Source organism: Taudactylus pleione, unplaced genomic scaffold (assembly GCF_031769625.1).
Source record: "Taudactylus pleione unplaced genomic scaffold, aTauple2 ptg000421l, whole genome shotgun sequence".
NCBI lineage: Eukaryota > Metazoa > Chordata > Amphibia > Anura > Myobatrachidae > Taudactylus > Taudactylus pleione.
The window spans coordinates 773,436-798,242 of NW_028284823.1; the positions used below are offsets into that span (position 1 = coordinate 773,436).

Below are 24,807 nucleotides of genomic sequence, written 5' to 3' on the forward strand. Positions count from 1 at the left end.
ATGGGGCTGTTTGCAAGTTTGTCTTTCAAAGTGTATCTTTTGTACCTTACAATAATAGTGGATGTTTTTGCTTATTATCACTGCCCATTATACACTGCTACACTACCCCTAATACTTACACTCCATGTTTCAGCAGGTCGGAATCCAGCGGCGTTGAGACAGAGCATTATTGATGGACTGGAGGCACAAAAAGAGTCTCCACCCCCTGCATGTCCTCCATTGGAGCCAATCAGGTATGACCATGCCACAGGAAGTGATCAAGTCTGTCCTCAAGCTCTTAGAGGTTCTCAAACAAGGGATTGGCTACAAGTATTGCCAGTATCGGACCAAAAAAAATATGTTCTATTCAGGCCCTTTTAAATCTTATTGTGCAAAGCGTCTGATTTACACGTTGTAATTTTTGAGTTCTGCAAGATCTTTGCATGTCATTGCTTCGTTTCCACTTCACTTTGGCTGAGACTTGCAGGCGTGTCTTGAAGAGCATTTACTTTCTCCATAAGTGGATGTTAAATTTTAATGGTTCTTAAAGGGGTTCTCTTTTTAAAAAACTGTTATTGTCAATTGCACCTGCCCATTTGGGACTTCCATAATGGAAAATAACTTTGTACTTACCTAGCCTGCATCAGGTTTGCAGAGTCTGCCCCACCTAACCTAGATGGTAAAAATGAAGGACGGGAGGCTAAAGAATGGCACAGTCCAATATTAATGGGGATCAGCTAATTCCCTTTAGAAAAAATAAATATATATATATATATATATATATATTATAATAAATAATATTTATTTGGTATAATTCATTTAATTGGTATTTTTTGTATATTTTTTCATATGCTAGCGCTCTTTCCTTTTATAACACAGCTAATCTGTATGCTCTTAGCCTGCATGATAATAGATTCCCCAGGTCTGTAGGCCCATGCTTGCATGAAGCTCCCCTGACTACGTAGCACACTGTAACCCACCATATTTGATAGCTCAGTTTAGTTTACATTTCACTATATTTAACGTGTATTAGACAGGACGGTTTGTGGGTTTGTAGAAACAGTTTGGTCATTTGCAATAACATGATTTTGCTGTATTTTTTTTTTCCTTCATTATACTGTACTGTAGGTTTTAGTGCAGTATTGCTTAAAGTACATAATGTATTACTGTCTTTTAGTGGGCCGGAGGTTGAACATTTTTTTGAGAATAACGAAGAAGCATATCTAGCCCTGATTTTTGAAAATCCTAAAATGTACATGGGAAGAGAGGTACGAACTTTGCACATCGGTTCCTTGTTGTGTTTATTTTAAATGTTTTGCCCTTGCCTTGAAAATATACTAGGCTCCAGCTCTATCAGGAGGATTTAACATTACTTAGAATGTTAATGATTCGGATCACACCCTCTCTCTTGTGTCCTCAAGCCAAACAGAGGCACAGAAGAAAAGTGTAGAGTAAAAATGTGGCCTTACAATATATTAGGTTGCAATTTGTTTATTTTATTAATAGTAACTTATTTATGTAGTGCACACATATTCTGCAAGGGATGGGTACAGGATGGCGGCGCAGTGTTTCTGGTGCAGGAATCCTGAGCGCTGGAATCCCCGCGGTTGGGATATTGATCGCATTCCATTCCGCGGTGACATAGAATATTGCTGGTCATTCACATCAGTCATTCAGTAGCAAATATCGCCATTCACATTTCATGTGCTGCAGCTTTTAGTATATTTTGAGTATTGTTATTTGCTATGCTTGGCATATAAGTGCATTGCCTATAATAAAAAAATCACTCACTACAACAAGAATAACTTTTATCGTTACCATAGTTCTGACTATTAGCATTTCTCATTACTTGAATTATTTTAATGCATATCCATCTGGTTTAGGGATGAGTGGGTTCGGATTTCCAAAATCGGAACCCTCCCGAGCCTCCCCGATCCGAGCCAGGATCCTAGTCAGGCTCGGGTTTTCCCACCTGACTCGGATCTGTAAAATGAGGCAAAACGTCATCATCCAGCTGTCGGATTCTCGCGGGTTTTGGATTCTATAAAGGGTCCCGCGATCGCTGCCACTTGTCATTCCGGCTGTGGAGTGTGCACAGGAAGGGAGCTGGGATTTGTTGGTTGCTGCCGATGCTGACTATAGGGACTGGCTGGCTACTGTTGTCCAGTACTGTGCTGCTGTCTGTCAAGGGCTGCTGCCCCGAAAAAAAATAAAGAAACACACCTGTCACTGTCATCGGCGTAGCTGTCGCTGTCACTTTCATAAAAAAAAACACCTGTCACTGTCATCGGTGTAGCTGTCACTGTCATAAAAAGACAGCTATGTTGGTGTTAGACGTGCGTCCGGTATCCACCATTAGTGCAGTGGGATTTAGACAATTGATGGAGGTAGTGTGTCCCCGTTACCAAATCCCATCTAGATTCCACTTCCACTAGGCAGGCGATACCGAGAATGTACAGAGACGTCAGAAAAAGTGTCCTCGGTATCCTAAAAAATGCGGTTTGTACCCAATGTCCACGTAACCACAGACATGTGGACAAGAGGAACAGGGCAGACTAAGGACTATATGACTGTGACAGCCAACTGGGTAGATGTATCGCCTTACGCAGCAACAACAGCAGCGTCACCAGTAGCAGCATCTCAGAAACACCAGCTCGTTCCAAGGCAGGCTACGCTGTGTATCACCGGTTTCAGTAAGAGGCACACTGCCGACAACCTCTTAGAGAAACTGAGGGAAATCATCGCCCAGTGGCTTACCCCACTTAGACTCTCCTGGGGATTTGTGATATCTGACAATGCCACCAATATTGTGCGGGCATTACATCTGGGAAAATACCAGCACGTCCCATGTTTTGCTCACACAATAAATTTGGTGGTGCAGAATTTTCTGAAAAACGACAAGGGCATGCAGGAGACCCGAAAAATTTCTGGCCACTTTCACCATTCAGCGACTGCCTGCTGAAGACTGGAGCACCAGAAAACACTCTTGAACCTGCCGTGCCATCACCTGAAGCAAGAGGTTGTCACACGGTGGAACTCAACCCTCTATATGCTTCAGAGGATGTAGGAGGAGCAAAAGGCCATTCAAGCCTATACATCCACCTATGACATAGGCAAAAGAAGGGGTATGCACCTGACTCAAGCGCAGTGGCGAATATTTTCCGTGTTGTTCAAGGTTCTCCAGCCCTTCGAACGTGCCACATGTGAAGTCAGTTCAGACACTGCCAACTTGAATCAGGTCATTCCACTCATCAGGCTTTTGCAGAAGCAGCTGGAGAGTGTGAAGCAGAAGCTAAGACGGAGCGATTCCGCTCGGTATGTGAGACTTGTGGATGAAGCCCTTCATTCGCTTTGCCAGGATTTCTAGGGTGGTCAATCTGTTGAAATTAGACCACTACATTTTGGCCACCGTGCTCGATCCTAGGTTTAAAGCCTACGCGGTGTCTCTCCTTCCGGCGGACACAAGCCTGCAGGTGAAAACACTGTCAGCTGAAGCGGAACGTGACACGTCAACAGCTCCTTCTTCATTTTCTCCCGCAACTGGGGCTGCCAGGAAACAACTTAGGTATCCTAAGCAACTGGCTGGCGGTGATGCAGGGCAGACAGGGCCAAGTTCAGACATCTGGTCTGGACTGAAGGACCTGCCAACAATTTCTGACATGTCTACTGTCACTGCATATGATACTATCACCATTGACAGAATGGTGGAGGATTACATCGGTGACAGCATCCAAGTAGGCATGTCAGACAGTCCATACCTGTACTGGTAGGAAAAATAGGAAATTTGGAGGCCCCTGTACAAACTGGCTCTGTGGGGTCTATTTACTAAGCAGTGTTAGGAGACAGAGTGAAAAGTGATAAGAAAGTGATAAGGTGCCAGCCAATCAGCTCCCAACTGTCATTTTTCAAATACAGCCTATGAGATGGCAGTTAGGAGCTGATTGGCTGGCACCTTATCACTGACTTATCAATTTTCACTCTGTCTCCTAACACTGCTTAGTACATAGACCCCTATTTTATCTAAGTTGCCCCCCCTCCAGTGTGTACTCCGAAAGAGTTTTTAGTGCAACCGGGAACCTTGTCAGCGAAAGGCGTAGGAGGTTGCTTCCACAAAATGTGGAGAAGATGATGTTCATCAAAATGAATTATCAATTCTTCCAGGAAGACCAGCCTCCAGAGCGTACAGAGTGACCTGTGGTGGTGGATTACAGTAGGGACTAATTAATACTCTGTGAGGATAACACTGAAGAGGGTGAGGAATCAGTGGATGAGGAGGATGAGGACAACATCTTGCCTCCGTAGAGCCAGTTTGTGCAGGGACAGATTAATTGCCAGCTTGTTTTGTGGAGGCCCATACGAACCAATCATTTCAGCCACAGTCTTGTAGCAGACCCTTGCGCTGAAATGATTGGTTTGTTAAAGTGTGCATGTCCTGTTTATTCAACATAAGGGTGGGTGGGAGGGCCAAAGGACAATTCCATCTTGCATCTAATTTTTTTCTTTGAAAAACTAGGCCCCAAACAGTACATACTGCAAACTGCCATCCTGTCTGCCACTGCAGTGCCACTCCTAGATGGGCCACGTGTTTGTGCCGCCCACTTGTGTTGCTTAGCATAGTCATCCAGCTACCTCAGTGCAACCTTTTTGCCTAAAAACAATATTGTGAGGTGTTCAGAATAGACTGAAAATGAGTGGAAATTTAATGTTATTGAGGTTAATAATAGCGTAGGAACAAAAAAAAAAACAAATTCTGTGATTTTAGCTATTTTTATGCTTGTTTTTTAAAAAAATACAGATCGAAAACCCAGAAACCAAAACATGGAAGGGTGCTCACCGCTGATCTGGTTATGATTTAGAGTACTCAATAATAAAAGTTAAGAGTTCTAGCAACTGTAACATATTCTTAACATATACATTTGTATTGGCTTTATACACTTTTGTGTGTATGCACATTTTCTTTTACACTATACCATTTGGGTACACCGAAGAAGAAGAAAAGGGACCTCTCGTCTTTTTGGGGGCACTCTTAATAGAAAATTAAAACTTACTTTTTTTTTTTAAACCATATTAAAAGCAAATTAATTATTTTTTGGCAAGTTGTATTTCGTGTTATTGTTTCTACGGGTGTTCCTCAAGATATTCTTACCCCTTATATCATGTACTTTGGCTGTAATAGATGAAGACACAATTGACAAACACGCTATATGATACACAACCAATTTATGCACGCTTGCTAAGGTATGCAGAGCAAGGGAATGGATGGCGACTAGTGAGCCGAACCTGGAGACTTGGCTTTCCTTGGGTAGTACGGTTGCCGCATGTGAAAAATATGTTTACACTGCTAGAAATACAGTGCAGAAATATTATGATGTATGGGATAGATGGCTAGACTCTCCCTATAACCATCCAAGGGCAGACCTGTCCAGATTTCTTATGTCTATTTCTGGTGAAATATGATGGATATATGTTTCTCTATGTATGCAACAAGATTTATGTCTTTTTCACCTTGAATACCCTTTCTTGGCTGGAAACTCATATATAATGCTGGATTTCTTTATATTATTAATGTTCTAAGTGGCATCCGAATGTTTAAATTGATTGTTAAATCTGTTAAAAAACATTTTCTTGTCTTTCACTGTGCTGTCTAATTTGGTAAGAAGTGAGACCACACGTATTATTTTTGTATCTGTCTTTATTATATTCCATTGTATGCAGTGTTTTACTAGTGCTTTAATTACTAGTATTGTTTGTTTTTGTTTCTTTTTTATATGTATAAAAATGTTCTAAAAAATTATTGGATTAAAAAAAAAAGTAATGACATAAAAGGACATACTCATATAGTATAAGATGAAAACGTATATATCAATAAGTATGTAAGCAGGCAAAATATTAGTACTATAGCAAGAAATATGAAAACATTTTATAGTGAGAATTCACAATTATGAAAGCAGCATTTGCACAATTAATGGGTTGTAATATTCAATAGTGTTCAGCATCCTTATCAATTTTCTTCATCAATATCACTTAATTGTTGGCTTGCTCCATGATTTCAGCATCCCTTGGGTTAGAGAACTCAATTTATTCACAACACTGCTAATGGTAACCCTTAATGAGAGGCTCAAATTGCCTTTATCCAACAACTATATAATGATAGTAGCTCTATACAGATGTGTCCTCATACATCTAGCCTCCTTACACGCTAAAGAGCCCTTCTAGTCACGCCATGCCGTGGCGTGATTCGGTAGCAGAACTTGGGGTCCACGAGGACAGGACACTACCAAGGGACTGTAAATAGGGGAAAAGATACCCCTATTGGACGTTGGGAAATATAGCGAGCTAGCGCTTGATACCAAGGGGCCCATTGAAATGACCACGAGTGCAAGGGAGAGCGGATAAAAGGTCTTTGACACGAGACTTCTGCGCAGTTGTTCCTGAGGTAACCGGGGCTAAGTGACTCTCCGTTACGCTGCAAGTACCTGAAGAAGACGGGAGGCGTAAACAGACTATCCGGAGGCGAGAGGTGACTCCAGCGGCAATATGGAGGCATCGTGGTGGCTGGAGAGGACTAACAGCCGGAACGGAAGCCCTGTCGGGAGAAGACGCGGATGAGGCGGGGTCTTGGAGACTGACACCAAAGTGGAGGCGGGGCTGATCTGGCCCAGTGGAGGCTGCGACTGGCTCTGCAAGGGGAGAGACGGGACGAGGAAGTTCAAAGGTATTCTCGGTGGTAAGAGACTTTGCCACACAACTCCCACTACAGTTACCCGCCAACACACATCTACAGTTAGTTGAGCGTAGCAGCCCCTCCGCACAGTACACAGTAATAAAAAACCTCCTCCGTCATTAGTACAGGGAGCTGTTCTTATCTAATAGGAACTACAAGTTAAAGGAAGATTTACTACCTATTGACACACACTGTCTCAGACTCACTCTAATAAATTACTTGAAAAGGAGAGACAGTATAGGAAATACAGGAACTAGCAGTAATAGTTAAGTAAAATCAGCATACTTTGTCAGCCTCCAGAGAAATCCTCAGCTGTAGTCACATTTGTAGCAAAAATACCTTGCAAACAAGTTAAAGCCCCCATACATCAGCAATTTGAAAACCACAATTGAACAAATTTGAAGATTCATTGCCCGATCTAAGGATTTCCCAATCTAGCAATCTGCGCCCATACATTAAAGATCTTTTTCAGTGATTTGCAGATCGATTGCAGCAAACACAGATCTGACAATCTTGAAAGGCCCATCATTTTACTAGTAACGGTCTGCAAATCTGCTGATCATCTCCATACACTAGCAATCTACAGCCCCAATCCATCTGTGACATCCAACATGTTGGACCATCTGATTTAAAAATTCCAATCACTTTTTGGTTGCAATCTGTGATATGTGAAGCCCATACATTGGCGATTTTTATACACAATCGATTGCCAATTGCAGAATTGCCACAATCAATTGCTGATGTATGGGGGCCTTTTACTCAGATTAGCTTGTTCCATAGCAGTAAACTTGCAACAATAGTAGCAATAGGAAACAGCATTGATTACTTTCATGCTGGCCACACACATATAGCGATCTGCACACGATCAGCCGATGTGCACGATTTGTGTACGATTTCCCAAAATTTTGTCATGGTTACTTGGTAATATAATTTATAATATTATCCCTATGTGATTGAGATAAACTGTTCTGTGAACGTATTGAATGCATTAACATATTAAACCCTATAGGAATTCATCGATCAAAAGAAGGCTATGTTCCAGTATAATAAAAAAATTGCTCTTTGCTTCCAGGAAGGTCATTGTGAAGTGTGATAGTAGTTAAGCATGTTAATAGTATTTCAAAAAGTGTGAATTGACATTGTTTGATTCCTTGTGCTGTAATAAAAAAATACTTAGTACAATTTCTTTCAAAATACTGTGTACTTACCTCCTTACCTCTCTGTAAAGAAGAAGGAACCCAGGTAGTTAACCCCTGTTATAAGTGTTATCAGTTTTGTGGGTGTCACATATATAAAACATAAATGCATTCTGTGTTAGATTTGGGTCCCATTCCCAATATATCTCATTATGGTATGCAAATATTCCAAAATACGGAGTAATCCGATGTCTAAAATTCCCCTGGTCCCAAGCATTATGGATATGGGAGACTCTGTAATATTTCACCTACATACATACTTATTGATATACGTTTTCATCTTATTCTATATGTGTATGTCCTTTATGTCATTTACTTTTTTATTTTTAAACCATATTAAAAGCCAAGTGAATTTTCTATTAAGAGTGCCCCCAACATGTGTATTCATTGAATTTGTACTTTCTGGGGTGCACCTCCACCTGAGTTAATCATTTTTCTCTGATTAGACGCTTATAACCTTCAGATAGTGGACTTTTTACCTATCAAATAGATTAGGATTATTACTAGATCTTTGAATATCTCACTTGTGTTTGGGTTTTTCCATATCCCCCCATCCCAAAAAGAATACTATACCGTTTCACCAATAGAGATTAGTGTTTCCTTACCCCCCACTCTTCCTGTGCTGCCCAGACACAGCAATATCTTCTAAACCCTCCATCTCTTTCTTTCCATTCGACACTAATGACATTTGCCTCTTCCAACTTCTTCAAGTAGCTGCCTTTTTTTGTCTCCCTGGCCTTCGTTCAAAATTCCTCCATCACTTGGCTTCCTGGCTCTTAATCTTCAAATGGGCTCTCAAGACCCATTTCTTCCTCAATACTTTCCAGCGCTCATCCTAACCCACTACTCTATGCTCCTTCCTCACTATCTAGCCCATCTGTGTCACCCCTGTTTGTCTGACCCTCCCCTTAGAATGTAAGCTCTCACGAGCAGGGCCCTCTTCCCTCATGTGCTTCTTCTTGCCTTACTTTTACTTTCATTTACAATGGCACCTAAAACTTGGTTACTGACACCCTGCTGCTTATTTAGGTGTTATGCAGCATTGATTATGAATCATGTACTTGTCCTGCATTGTCTGTACTGTTAATAACTGTTGTCTTGTGTGCTCATTTGTTTCTGTACGATGTAAGGCGCCGTGGAACCCTTGTGGCGCCATATAAATAAAGGATGATAATAATAATATTATCACAGGTGGGCAATTGGCATTTATGTCCAAATGCTTACTGATATGCAGAGTAGGCTTTAGCAGGACCCCAGGACTAGTTACTGAAGATATTAAACATTTTTCCCTCTTATTGGAATTTGCGCTAACATTTCAGTCCCCAAGGGACCTTCCCTGTCTCAGACATTCTCTTTTGCATTCTGTACTTGTTACCTTTTGTATTTCTGATGAGGTTCCTCATTTTATCCAGCAATCAACTTCAGTCAAGATATGGCTGTTTTATTGAGGATTGCATGAATAAATTGATATTTTATTTTGCAATGCATCTCATTTCTACTTCTACTTGCCTAGCCTGCAACACAGCACTGAGTGCATAGATTGCACTCAGCTAGTCTGCCTGACCTCGGCCAGTGTGGTAATGGTCTGTAGGCCCAGGTTTCCTTGCAGCTCTCCAGCTGTTGTTGAACTACAAGTCCCAGCATGCCTTGCAACCGTTTTATCATGGCTAAATAGCAAAACTGTGGCAGGGCATGTTGAGGTGTGTAGTTCTACAACTGCTGGGGAGCTGCTTATTGCCCAACCCTACTCTAATCTGTAATAACTGATAGCTCATTCTAGTCCTAGGTATTAGTATTCATGTATTCATGTGTATTAGACAGGCAGGTTCGTTAATAGGTGATCTACTAGCAATGTCTTTGAGGAATGTCCGGGCATCTGAAGACATCCTGTGGGACATCTACATTGTCATCTTGTATGATTTTAGTTTGTTGTGGTTGGAAGAAAATAAAAAAGCATCCTCTTGAAAGGAGCACAGCCACACAGACAGGAAAATAAATTAAATTGGTAGCTCAGGGACACATACGAGGTCTGTCTAAAAAGTTCGGCGAATGGTCTGATATATCTGTATGCAACACTTGCAACAAGGTCGCTCATGCGCGCTGACATGCATGGACATGTCTGGACCTGCCCCCAGTCGGGGTTTGCCCGAGGCCACCACCGCACTGCCATTGCATTCATTTCAGCAGTGTGTACTGAGCAGTGTGCGTCGAACAGTAATGGAGCTAGTCTTCCACAGATTCCTTGCCACTGCGAAAGCATGCAAACCAATCGTACACACATTTTCTACTCTCAGCATCCTGCCCGTACACTTTCACCAACAATTCGTGCATCTCCATCACCGATTTACCCAAATTGAAGCAGAACTTAATGTTGTGTCGTTTCTCCATTGCTGTTCGATGCACACTGCTCGGGACACTTTATTGAAATGAATGCAATGGCAGTGCGGTGGCTGCCTCGGGCAAACCCCGACAGGGGGCAGGTCCAGACATGTCCATGCATGTCAGTGCGCATGAGCGACCTTGTTGCAAGCGTTGCATACAGATATATCAGACCATTCACCAAACTTTTTAGACAGACCTCGTATTGTACAGCTATTCAGTGGTGTCTACTTATACGCTGAGTTTTATTCTACAATAATTTCCAATTTCAGGGGCTTCAGTTTGGGCTGGTGACCTCACTTTTCACCATGTTCAGCCAAGAAGGCTTATGGTTAGGTGATCAGCCATCAAAAGTCATATCTCTTATTTGGATGTCTTTCCTGGGTCTTTTGTTATGTTCCAGTGAGCAGAAATGCTTCCGTTATTTAATGTGGACACTTTAGATAACAATCTCCTTTATGTTATGTCACTTTGTAGACCCTGCATTGGCTTCTTCTCAAAACCTTAGACAATTCCTCTTTCATCTGTTTCATTCCCTGAGCCTTTCCTCAAACACCAAAAGTTGATGAATGTACATCTTTTAAGGCTTTTCTTAATGTTCAAGAAAAGGAGATAATCTTCAATCCCTGTTTTGGTTGGAGGGAGTCTTTTGGAAACAAGGTTTATCCCTCTATTCTCTGGAAAGTCCAACATCAAAATTCTGCAACTAAAGCCACATTTTGGACACTTCAGTGCTGGAGTCACCTTTTGAGAGCCAAGGTTGTGTCACCATGGTGATTTTCCTAATTCTACGGTGTAGTTTACTTATGGAAAATGCATGTTAGGTTATGGGAAGCAGACACTTTGACTTCCATATCTAGATCAGACTGAGTGATCCTTCATCCAGATGTTTGTTCAATAATTAATTCAAAGGCTCCTTTTTAGTATAAATTTAATGGAATTATGCTTGAATACTATGAGGCCTTGAGCATCAGTCTGGGAGCTAGAACAGTTTACTATAGACATCAGGTTAGTCCTTTGGACTGTGAACTCTAGTTTAGGTTTCTTCCTTTTGTTCTCTTGCATTTCTTTTCTTGGATGTCAAAATCTGTCTCCGAGAAATACCATTACTCTTTCTGGAACCAGACTGGCCACAATGTGTACAGTGGTGCTGAAAAAGGGGGCAGTTGGTTGCCTTGTTAAGGCATGTGGGCTTTGTGAAGGGATCGGACGAAAAGACCTGGGACGCGTTGTTCAAATTTGCTATGGAGCTCCAAGGTATTAGCTACACCGCTAAAACCCATCTTCCAGCAATGGAAGCACTGAACCTTAGCATACATATTTTGAGGAATGTGGGAGATCTTGTGTTTCCTCATCATTTATTATGTAGACGAGAAGGCTATGGATCTTAATACCAAAGTATGTACAGCTTGTTGATCATGGTTTACTTGAGCTTTGTTTGTTGGCTACTTTACTTTTAGTGTTATTTATACCTACCCATTAAGCAATTAGCTAGGCTTAAGTAGATGAATGTGGAGCCACACTTTTACGTTACTGCCCTGACCCCACTACTCATGTTTACGAACCCCACTGTAAAATATTATATATTGCTTATTTTTATGTCCTTTATTTTACTATAAAATATATATGTTACTTTTTCTGATAGAATAGCTAACTCTATGTTGAAAAAAATATTATGATTAACTTAATTGTACTTTTTGTTTTTTTCTCAGGTTGCTCTGGATATGGTTCAATATGAGGGTGTCTCTGTACGTAGGGTCTGTAAGGAACAGTCTGATCTGGTCAATAAATTCCAGGTGTCCTCCTTTCCATCTGGGTTCTTGTTGAGTAGAAATGGATCCATAAGTAAAATTGAGCTGTGAGTATTTCCCCAAACTGACCATGTGCAACCCCATGTTGTTTTCTGTTTGTCAATCCGATTGTCTCTCGCAGGCAGGAGTCTCGTGCTGAATACACAAAGCTCCTGCGTTCTCTTCCTGGGGTGAAGAAAGTTAATATCAATATCATTGGCTGGTCTGCATCTGTTATTGGGGACACCGTTGTAAAGAGGACTGTAAACAGGTACTGTATATAAATTATTAGTGTGGCTTATCTGAAGTCAAGTCCATCTATTCACTGATTTATATTTGTGTTCAGACCCTGGCAGCTAATATTACTATTTGTTTTTAAAGGGAAAGGCAACATATAATTGTATTTAATTGAATTTAAATGTTACTTTAAAAAATTAAATTAAATATAAACAAAAATACAACATAAAAGTAATATTTATTAAAGGTCTACACAGTATAAATGAATTAGCAGAAACTGGCCAATCACATGACAATAGTAAAGAAGCAGACCATTAGTTTGTGTATGTTTGGACAATGGGTAACAATAGCGAGGCTGTATGACCCATTTTGGGAATAAGAAAATAGGTGAGGGAGGAGAAGTAAGAGGAGGGATACAGCGTAGCTAGAACCGTCAACAAAAGAGCGGGAAAGGGAAAGATAGGAGGAAGAGAATAAAGTAAAGGAACATGCATGAAAAAAGGATAGCCAAGGGCTCCAGACTCTGTCAAAGGACCTGGAGGAGTTCTGAAGAATGCTGGTCATGAACTCTGTATGGTGGACGTACCATACCCTACTAATAATTGAATAAAGAGTGAGAAGGGACGACTGCTTTCGGTCAGCATCAAGCTGACAGGTGGCTGCTTAGAGAATGCACCTAATAAGTTGATTTTGGTGGTGGTTGACTACATGGATGGGCAGGGGTAAGAGAAAAAAATTGAGGTTCTAAAGGGTTCGCGAGTTTGAGAATCGCAAAAATCAGGCTTCTGATATCTGTCCAGAAACCAGTAATTTTCGGACGGCTCCACCAAACATGGAGAAATGATCCATCTAATGAGCAGCCATGCCAACATCTGTCCGAGGCAGCGCCTATATTTATTTTACATGGTAAATATGAATTTTGCACAGTATTCTATTGTGTAACTATTGGGCAATGTGACATTTACTACTAACACTGTCAAGCAATATCTATGGCATAAACCAAGCATATAGTCTACTGTTTTATCCTGGCGCAAAACTTTTGGAAAACTTGCTATTTAGCCAGCATTCCCCCCTCAGCCCGTTACAGTCCTTTAGCTGTCCATTTTCCCATCACTCCTAGTCTGCATTATCTTCATTGTCTCCCTGTCCAGCTGTGCTGGCACCCTGCAACGGAGATTTATTTTATTTATTTATTAACAGTTTCTTATATAGCGCAGCATATTCCGTTGCGCTTTACAATTGGAAACATTGATAGAACAAAACAGGGTAATAACAGACAGACATAGAGGTAAGAGGGCCCTGCTTGCAAGCTTACAATCTATAGGATCGCTGTCAGTATGACTGGGAGATTCAAAGCTCCATGGTTTGCAGTATGTACGTATTTCTGACACAATCACTTGCTGCTGGAGAGATGGGGTGCGGGAGGAAAGGGTGTTTTAATGTAGGCCAAGTACTGTAAGGGCATATGTATATACACGATGATGATCACTAGCAATAGAAAATTGATTATGGTTGGCTGATTACAAGTACACCACTGATGGGTATATTGTTTTTGTGTATATAATGTGTGTGTTTTTTTCCTTATACGTGAAGAGCTATACCTGCTGTGTTAGAGAGGTTTCTTAGTCTTATTGAAGCCTAATAGGTAACACCTGGTGCAGACGCTGCTGGTGCCAACATGTTATCTGATCGGTTATGTTTCCTAATTGTGTACATTAAATGACATGCACATGCAGCAACAACTGGGAGATCACAGGTACTGACATTGGGCCTGATTCAGACCCACTCGCAAGCGGCTGTCCGCTTGCAAGTGGGTCGATGGTGTGCATTGCGCATGCGCACGACGGAGGGAGCTCCGTCGTGCGCATGCGCCAGACGCGACGAGCGAAGGACTTTCCTTCGCTCGTTGTGTCTGATCAAAGGGGGCGTGCTGTCGATGTTGATTGACAGCACGCCCCCTTTGGTGGGCGTGCCGAGGGCGTGCCTCCCAGACGGGGGCGTTCCCAAGGGAACGCCTACCGTCAGAAGCCGGCCCACTGACATCACTAATGTGGGAGCCAAAATCACTCCGGGCCTTGCAGTTGAGAAACTCAACCGCAGGCTCCGGCTCGCAGTGGCGATGGTCAAGACCATCGCGGCCATCAACCTGCCCGCTCGTATAGGCTGTGGGTGGTGACCCACAGCTATACGAGCGTCCAGGAGGACGCTCCATAATTATGGAGGACGGCCCTCATTCAGAGCGTGCGCTCTGCTCAGAGTGTCCGGCTCTGAATGAGGGCCATTATTTTCAACTCCTTCAACAAGACTGTCATACCGGGCAATGATGAGGGGCTGGTTTCAGAGATGGGCGCAGTAGCTACAGCTGCTGCGTCTTTGTGCTAAATAGGCTTATGCCGCCAGAGGCCTCCTGCCGGCTTCTGTGATCTGCTGCTGCATCGGAAGACGCAGCAAGGGATCTCTTGCGTGAGCATCAGTCATCCTGAGTAAGTTACTCAGGATGGCCAGAGTTCTCACGCTTCCGGTGCCAGGAACTACTTTGGAAGATGCAGACACTGGCCTCTGCATTGTTTTTGAGAACCTTGTCCGCTGCCTCCCAATCTACACCCACAAACGCCCGCAGCATGTCAATTATACTGAAGCTTAGGGGGCACTGCAAGCAGTCTTGCAGAAGGAGATCTGCACAGGTGCAGATCTCACACCATCTGAGATGTACGTAAACTTGGGATGTGCAGGCTCGGATAGCTTCGAGTTTGCACGCCGAGTTCGGATTTTTCCCGCCAAAAATCGGGTCTCAGAAAGAGGCAAAACGTCATCTTTCATGGACAAACATCCTCATTCCTTGACAAAAGTCCATGGAAGATGATGTTTGTCCATGAAAGATGACGTTTTGCCTCTTTCTGAGACCCGATTTTTGGAGGGAAAAATCCGAACTCGGCGTGCAAATTCGAACCTATCCGAGCCTGCACATCCCTAACGTATACCATCAGGATTGTGCATATCTCTAAGGCCCTATGTCAGCATATCGGTCACTTCTTTACCAGGTTTTGTGGGCAACTTCAATTTCTTTCCTCTTTGTTCTCATGTTGCAGTTCTGTGTTGTACATGGCAGATCTGGAATCATCAATCCACTATTCATTGCGAGTTGAGGTGGCTCGGTTCACCAACTTGGAAGGGGACCGTCTGAAAGCTCTTATCAGCTATGTCACTGTGTTGCAGAAGGTGAGCAGAAATACAGATCTCGAGCATGCCAGCTGTACCTGGAAGATATAATGTTACTTTTAGTTACATGTCGCCTACCTACAGTGCAGGCAGCCATTTTGCTATCTATCAATTCTGAGGCACTATGAAAAAATATTCACGAACTAATGGGTTCGAACTCAGGGCCTGATTCAGAGCCGGACGCAATTAGCGCTCGCTCGTCCAGAAAATAGGGGTGGCAATTCAAATGAACCGTTCGCTCTTTGCGGTCTGTTCACGCCTCTAGGTCTGAACGAGCGAACAAAACTTGTGGTCGTTTTTTGAAAAAATACGCCCCCTGGCCGCTCGCATTCTACGTCATGTCCGCTATTTATTAGATTAATCGAGTACATCGACCAGCGTATGAACTGCTCGCTATTCTTGTGGTTGGTTTTTGCTACCACAATTTTGCGAGCAGTTCTGGCTATAAAATAACCCAGTGACGTGGTCAATGACGCTGCTGTTTTAATTATGCACAACCTTAAAATGCCCGTTTTGACCTTTAAGCACGCCTGCACCTTCCCCCGTTACCACCCACATACGCCTCCTCCTGTCACTCAAATTATCAGGCATTCGCTATTTTGCGAGCACATGAATTTCGACCGCACTGACTGTTTCGCGCATGCGTATAACGATCCGTACGCATGCGCAGTTGGGCAAACATCGCTCGGAGCGAACGAGCGGCCGCTTACGAGCGGCTCTGAATCAGGCCCTCAATGCTGCTGCCGCCAATGTCTGTAGGCCTCAGAAGCGCTTTATGGATATAATGTGCACAGTCTTCTAGTTATTAGATACATTTGTTGCAGGTTACACTAAACAAATTATGTATGTCTATTAATTCAGTATTAAAGAGTGGATTTCTAACATACTACATTATCCTGTTTTCTTCTCTTTTTCTACTTAAAAAACGTGCCCTATGAGCAGGGTGATTGAAAAGGAGCAGCCGTTTATATTTTACAACTTACCTTTTTATGTATATGATCCTTCATATTAATTTAAGATAATGTTTTTAATAGATTTTCGCATAATACCTAGTTTTATATGTAAACTATACTGTATAAGGAATGCACAGAGTGGCCAAGGCACACTCAAAATCTGCTTAGTTGATGTCATGCATTGGGGGGAAAAAAGCTTTTATCTCCCAATTTCAATGGGAAATTCCCGATTTCACTGGATCTTATGATCGATACATTCGACCCAGCTTGTGGGAGGTTGGAAGGTATTGCCCCTGCTCATGCATTTTAGGCAGTCACCTCCTGTCGTGTTAAAATAATATGGTGTTTTTGTATAAAAAACTGTGGCCGGTGGCATAGCCGCGCCCACCATAACATGGTCACACCCCCAGCATGCCACAGCTATGCCCCCATATCCTGGTTCCAATTTCCACAATGTTGGGAGGTATGTAAGTGCATTAATTTGCAGAGCAGCAGCAGTTTGCACAGACCAATAGCAGGAAATGTCCTTTCTCCTCTCAAGTCCGTGTAAGTACAAAGCATACCTGTATGTATCAATGGTATTTAATTTTGGGGAGCTAGATTATTTAAGTGAGGCACTGGGGAAAGAGTGCACCTAGCTGTTGTTTTCTAGCACAGCCTGTAAAATGGCATTTAGGAGCTGATTGGTTGGTACTTTATCTATCTCCACTTTATCTCTCTCCAGGATTTAACAAATCTCTCCCTATGCATTTATATGTACAGGGGAATATACACTGAAATAGCATAAGTCATGGGATAGATGCCTAGTATAGTGTAGGACCACCGCTAGCACGGCAAAGTGCAGCAACTCGAAGTGGCATCGATTCCACAAGTGGACGGAAGACCTCTGGAGAGATGTTGATCCATTGCGTCTGGATAGATAACCACAGCTCCCTGATATTTGCAGGTGCAGGATCTTGCGTCTGAATGGACCGCCCCATAACGTCCCATAAATGCTTGATTGGGTTCATGTCAGGCGAATGTGGTGGCCACACCATTCGTCGCAACTCTCCAGAATGTTCCTCGAACCTATTCTGGACAACTTGGGACCGATGACACTGTGCATTATCCTGCTGGAATATTGTATCGTTGTGGGGGTACATGAAGTCCTTAAAGGGCTGTAAATGGTCATCAAGCAATGCAACATAGCAGCTATTGGTCAATGACGTGTTCAGGTGGACCCAACCGATTCCACGTGAACTCACCCCACACCATTATGAAACCACCACCAGCCTGCACGGTGCTTTGTTGACAACTGGGGTCCATAACCTCATGGGGTGTGCCACACCTGAACCCTACCATCAGCCCAAAACTATTGGAACCATGACTCATCAGACCACGCCACATGTTGCCAGTCCTCCAGGGTCTAGCGATGTCAAGAGCCCAGGTGAGGCACGGTGTCTGGTATCGTAGTGTTAACAGGGACACTCTGGTGGGTCTTCTACTCCCGTAACCCATGGAAGCTAATAAAAACGCTGCTCTGACCTGCTGGATATGCATCTGGAACCTCCTGCATTGAATGTGGATGTGATTTAAGCCAGTGTCGCTTGTCTGTTACCATGGACAATTCTGGCCAAACGCCGCTGCATGATTATTAAGCACCCGTGATCGGCCACTGCGCTTTCTGCGGTGGATGGTAATAACTTCCATGAGATATTTCCAGTACACACGTGACACCGTAGATTGAGGAATGTTGAATATCCGCACAACGTGTCCATCGTCGGGCACCCACTATCATACCCTGTTCGAACTCTGTTAATTCACATCGTCTTGCCATGAGCAGCCTAGCCGGTATTCAAACTGACTCACGAGATGTCAGATTACAACTGATGTAGGTCTGGGCATTTCCAAGATGTCACAGTACGGTGACATCACCTACCATTAGCTTTATATACTGCTATCCCATGACTTTTGGCACTTCAGTGTATAATTACATTAGCCCATGGGACAGAATTCCCGGTTTTATTTGCTCTGCAAAGCAATAACTTCCTCTCTGGTAAGTGACTGCCCCCTCATTGTTATACAAAGGGCCATAACTAGGGGTGTAGGAGCACTGCCATTGCACAGAGTGCAGGCCTCTGTGGTGCGGCACAGTCTCTGTCCCGCAGCCTTGCTTCTGACTAGCAGGGTGCCGCAGCCAGGATCGCTGCTGCAGTGCGTCTGGAGGGTCCTTTGCTGTTACGCCGCTGGATACAGTGGCAAAAGCAGGATTTCTAGAGGGGGGTTTCCACATGTTTGATTTTAGAGTGAGTGTGGTCAATACATAAGTAGGGTAGAATTAGCACTTAACCAGATTTAATATGCGTCATACAAAGTATATTGTGTGTCATAATTACAGCATATAGAGGACCAGGGATCACAGTATGCCATTAGATGCGGCAGTAGGGCCATCCTGCCTGAGCTGAATGTTTTTATTTTAGATGTGGGAACCATTCTAGAGTATTAGAGCAATTCTGGGAGTCTGGGGGAACAGCAGAATAACCTAGCACTGCCCTGGACATATATGTACATATTGGGCTCTATAGCAGCACATCCCTAACAGTGAATGTTATCCAGATCTCCTAGTTGGTGCAAAGGTTATTACTGGATGATACATGTTAAAAGATCCACAGGTGGTGCATATTATTTAATTTGTGATACTGAGCAGAACCTGCAGCACTAGTAAAATTCTATTATATTCCTATTTCTATTGTGATCATGGTGTGGGCTGGGGAGGGGGTTTTCCAGGCAGACGGAAACCCCCCCTGTGTTTGCCTATGGGATATACACAAGTTCACTATAAACATGCATGCACACACTGAAGCCATGTATTCTCTAGTTTACATACTATGTTGTGCCCATATGCCTCCTCTCTTGCCTGGACTATCAACCAAGTACTCAAAGTAAAAGCCAAATCATCCGGATGGTACCCCTAAATAGTGCTGCACAAGCCTTTCCATATTACTGTACAGGTAACTTACTAAGCCCTGCCTCTAATGGATACCATCCGAGGCCTTTCTTTTGTGGCTTTCAATGGGATAAGTACAGGAAAGCAGCTACAATAGGAATTCTCTGGATAATTAAACCTCAGAAGTTATGAGCCAGAATGAAATATTTTGAGACAGCAATTTTATAATGTAAAGTGTCAAACACATTATGGACCTCATTCAGAGTCGGTCGAAGCGGCCGCTCGGTCGTACGGGAAAAGGGGCCGGATATGCAAATTATTCCCTCGCAAGTTGCGTCCCTAAGTTCGGATCGGCAGCTGGCCGACCAAGGGGAGGAAGCGGCCGGAAGACAAAAAAATACGCTTCCTTCTCATACGCATTACACGTCATCTCCGGGCATATAAGTATTAATCGAGACCATCGGGAACCAACGGAACTGGTCGTAGAGCTTAAGGTTGACCATACCCTCTCTTAAGCTCTACGATCATGTCAGTGTAAAAACCTCCCATGTCACATGTGCCATGACGCTACTTTGTTAATTATGCACTCCCATAAACCGTATGCACTCCCATAAAACGCCGTCCGCATAATTAGGCATGCCTGCGTTCGGATCTCCACTCCCCCATTTTCAAGCACCTTCCCCTGTTACCACCCACAAACGCCTCAATATGTCACTCAAACTACCGACCTGGGTGTGTTCAAGGAGAGAGAAATTTCTGATCGTAGCGGCTAGTTTGCGCACACGCATTGCGAACTTTACGCATGCGCAGTATAGCGAACATCGGTGGCGTGCGGCCGCTTCGACCGACTCTGAATGCGGTCCTATGTCCTTACATATTGTGCCACACACCCAATATTTAGTCTGTTGATTTCACAATATTGTAGTCTGGTGATTTCACATATGGTACACAAGCCTTGTGCCCACAAGTAATTCTATCATCCTATGCCACATCTTGTACCAAACTAGTGTCACACACATACCTCTCATGTGCCCACCAGTTATTGAACCAGCCTGTGCCTCACATATATGCCAGTCATGTGCCCACATATCGATTTAACCAGCCTGTGTCACACACATAATATACCAGTCATCTGCCCACATATTATTGGACTAGCCTGTGCATCACACATAATATACCAGTCATGTGCCCTCATAATAACCAGTCATGTGCCTACATATTTAAACAGCCTGTGTCTCACACATAATATACCAGTCATCTGCCCACATATTCTTGGACTAGCCTGTACATCACAAATAATATATGGTCATGTGCCCACATATTCTTTAACTAGCCTGTGTCTCTCACATAATATACCAGTCATCTGCCCACATATTATTGGACTAGCCTGTGAATCACACATAATATAGCAGTCATGGCCCACATATTATTTAACTATCCTGCTCCTCACACATTATATACCAGTTATCTGCCCACAGATTGTTGCCACAATCATTCTACCGACACTTGCCATTCTGTGTCCCACCCATAATACCCTACCTATACCAGCCTGTGCCCATATTCTATCTGCCCCCCCCCCCCCTCCGATGTGCAAGCTCGGCAAAAAAATGGGCGTGGTCACTTAAAAATGGGGCGTGTCAACATGACACACCCCTTTATTTTCACACTGAACATTCCTATCCATATGCACCTTAACCCCAGTAGTGCCCCTTATACAGTACCCCCAGTATGCAGTTGTGGTCCCTCTTATGCAGGCCCATAGTAGTACCCCTTATACAGTATCATCCCCAGTTGTGGTCCCTCTTATGCAGGCCCATAGTAGTCCCCCTTATACAGCCTCCAATTAGTTCCCCTTACTCAGTACCCCCAATAGTGGCCCCCCCAAATGCAGTGCCCCATGTAGTGTTCCCAGTTATGCAGTGCCCCCAGTAGCAGTCCCCACAATGCAGTGCCCCCAGTAGCAGTCCCCACAATGCAGTGCGCCTAATAGCAGTATCCCCCTATGCAGTGCCCTTTATATAGGGTCCCAGTAGTAGTCCCCCCCCCCCCCCCTATGCAGTGCCCTTTATATAGTGCCCCCAGTAGTAGTCCCCCCCATGCAGTTTTCCCAGTAGTGGTCCTCCCGGGCTGGCGCGCTCAGCATTATGGGAGAGACGTCATGATGTCTGTCCCATTACCCACTGCAGGAGCCGGATGGAAGCCCGGCTCTTGCAGTGGGTGCTGCAGCAGTCAATGAGAGTCTATCTGACTCTCATTGGCTGCTGTTTAGCACACGCATCGCCGCCAGCGCTGGCGGCGATGCTTGTGTTATGCACAGCCTTGGCCCGCCTCTTGGTGCTATTGGGCAAGCGCTCAGAGGGAGGGAACGGGCTCAGCTGTGCAGCACAGGACCGGCGCTGGAAGGCTAGCGCCGGTCCTGTGTAAATGTGTAGCGCTGACCGCACTCACTGCGGTCGGCGCTACACTGGCTAACTAGGGCGGGCGGGGGGGCCGGTACCGTGGCTGGCGTTGCCCCACCCGCGCCGCCGGTCCCACAGCGCCCAGGGCACGCACCCCGCTCGCCCTACCCTAGTTACGCCACTGTCCACTATAAGATTGCCCCCTAACACCACAAGTACTGGGAAATATTTAAAACTGGTTCCTTTTTAAACTAGGGGTGTGCGGGCTCGGTTTAGTTCGTATTTTCCCGCCAAGTTCGGATTTTTCCCGCCACGAATCGGGTCTCAGAAAGAGGCAAAACGTCATCTTTCATGGACAAATATCATCTTTCATGGACTTTTGTTTTGCCTCTTTCTGAGACCCGATTTTTGGCAGGGAAAATCGGAACTAATCCGAGCCTGCACATCCCTAGTTTAAACAGAGTAATTCAGTCAATTTAGATATCTATGTACATATCTATGTTGTATTTATATGTTTTATAGGTTTTCATTGTCTATCAAATAACCACGTGATTTATGTAGTAATGTAGATGGCTCATTATTTTACATAGACTAGCCACAAGAGGGAGCCAACTTAATACTTTTGCATTATACAGTAGCCTCACTTGTAGTTTTTCTCCTCCTGCCGTCACTATATCTTGTGTGATTTTAAAACTGAATTATTTATTTTTTTTATTTGCACTGCATGTTATTTTATGTAAAATATGCTGAATAGTTTTAGTTTCTATTACTTTCATTTTCGTTGTGACCAAAATCAATTTTATTCGGAGTCGCTCCTTAGTGAATTAAACCAGGAAAATGTGAGTATGTTTCTGTTGCAGTACTTTCCCGGCCGCCCCCTCCTCCGCACACTTCTGGATTCTATCCACACTTGGCTAAGTGGAAAGTCAGAGGAGGTGGTGCTGTACAAGGACTTTGCCGACATTTTAAACAACAAGGATCAAGTGAGTTAATTTAATGTGTCCCCCATGCTATACAATGAGGCATGTCTGCCGGGTATGCCTAGCTAGTGCTGCTGGTAATCATCATCATTGTGTCCCATTGCAAAAGCCCTCCAGCACCCACATGAGATACACCCTCCCTGCAGATGTATCTGCATCCAAGTCGCTATTAAATGACTTCTACCTGTCACATCTCTCCCTGATTGCACATCTCCAGTATTATTATCATTATTATTTATATATTCATAGCAGAAGGACTACTTTTATGAGTGACATATCTATGATGCCGTTGTCTGAGCAGGGCACATCATATACCAAATTAAAGGTCTTGTTCTGTAGATTTGCAGAAAAATATTGGCGTTGTAATTGGTTACTTCGTTTCAGAGTTATGTGACAAAACGTCCACCCCCCATTTACAATGCATTACCATTGTGTTCTGGAAAATGTGACAGTTGGTGAACTCTCTCTGTGCACCTGCTGGGTGAACTGGAACATGTGACCTGCTGGGTAGTCTGGAAACTTATTTGCAGGCACATATATCAGCACATCTTGCAGGGACCTCAGTTACCGACTACTGTATTCATGGGCAAGGGGTGCAGCTACTAGATCTGAGGGGGGACCCATCCTCTTTGTCAAAGTTATATGTGTTATATACACTTTCACTATTTGGTGGTACATAGGGGCCCTTAAAAACTTTTGCTATGGGGCCTTCAAATAGTTAGTTATGGCCCTGGCTGTATTATTTCATTATTCACTTCTCCTTGCATTGTTTACATCAAACATGCCTAGAGGCCGGCCTCAAGGATGTCAATGTGGTAGAACCCTTACATGTTGCCCAGAGCGCACGGTTTAAAGATCTTAAACAACGTATAACAAGAATAACTGATACGCCGCTTGCATTGGACATGACATATCGCCACAATACTACTCCTTTGGGTCCTATGGATGCATGCAGTGTGTGAACTGTGGTGCCCTACACTTCTTGGTAGAGGAGAATAATGTCCATTTTTCAGACTGCTGTCATAAATGGAAAGGTTTCGTTGCCCAATGTGGTTGTCCCACCATATTTAGCAGAATAAATAATTATCTCCATAATATCCTCAGTAACCAATATCCATAATATCCTCCATAACTAAGGCGGTTACACCGGGATCCCCTAGTTGTTATTTATTATTATTAAATTGTATTTATAATGTAGCACAGTGTATGTAGTACCATACAAGGTATACAGAGAAAACAGTAAGGCCCTGATTCAGACCCGCTTGCTGCCGGTGGCAGCTCGCAGGTCTGAAGGGCGTTTTATTTATTTTTTTTGCTAAGATGGGTGACTGCCTACAGCTTTTGCGAGCGGCCAGGTGATGATCGCGATGGTCGCAACTATCGGGCTTGCGACGAGACCCTTGTGTTTCTTCGGGAATGTCTCCGTTTGGCAAGCCACCCCCCCCGACCCGCCTTGCAAAACGGTTCAAGCTGTCAATCAACATCGACAGCCACCCCGTTGTAGCGAGCTTCGGAGCAAGTGAATTTCTCACTCGCTCCGGGGCTCACGCTCGCACTGCCAAGCCATCGACCCGCTTGTGAGCGGGTCTGAATCAGGCCTTAATTGTAGGATGCACCAAAATCTGCATTTGGATGTTTTGCACATGCACAGTAATAATTTGCATATTCATACACTAATAAAACAGACGGCTTTATTTGAGTTATATGTAATACAAGTGCATCTGCCTCTTCACTTGGTGACTCCTTGTCTGTCCGCCCCAAGGTTCAGGATGCTGTGCTCGCTCCGCATGTCAACTACGTTTGGTGTCAGGGATCCAAGCCTGAGTTTCGAGGCTTTCCGTGTTCCGTCTGGTCGCTTTTCCACCTTTTGACTGTCAGAGCTGCTGCAGTGAAATCTGACAATGAAAAATCCTGTGAGTACTAGTATGATACTAACTGCCTTGGTTATAAAAAAAAAAAAATTTAAGCCACAAACCTAAAGTACCTAGTAATTGTTGCAGGAAGGAACGACAAGCTAGTAGATTA

General features: G+C 43.7%; 1 protein-coding gene across 2 annotated transcripts in view; it reads left to right on the forward strand.

The window, feature by feature from the left end:
• Positions 1–24,807, forward strand: part of QSOX1 (quiescin sulfhydryl oxidase 1) — a 56,466-nt gene that overhangs the window by 24,551 nt on the left and 7,108 nt on the right. Inside the window, exons 4-10 of one of the 2 annotated variants that reach the window (XM_088447152.1) lie at positions 134–233; positions 1,157–1,247; positions 11,991–12,136; positions 12,211–12,339; positions 15,395–15,524; positions 22,663–22,785; positions 24,545–24,695. In XM_088447152.1, the coding sequence (XP_088303278.1) occupies positions 134–233; positions 1,157–1,247; positions 11,991–12,136; positions 12,211–12,339; positions 15,395–15,524; positions 22,663–22,785; positions 24,545–24,695 (870 nt within the window). The remainder of the gene's footprint in view (positions 1–133; positions 234–1,156; positions 1,248–11,990; positions 12,137–12,210; positions 12,340–15,394; positions 15,525–22,662; positions 22,786–24,544; positions 24,696–24,807) is intronic. The other variant, XM_088447153.1, reaches the window with a different exon arrangement.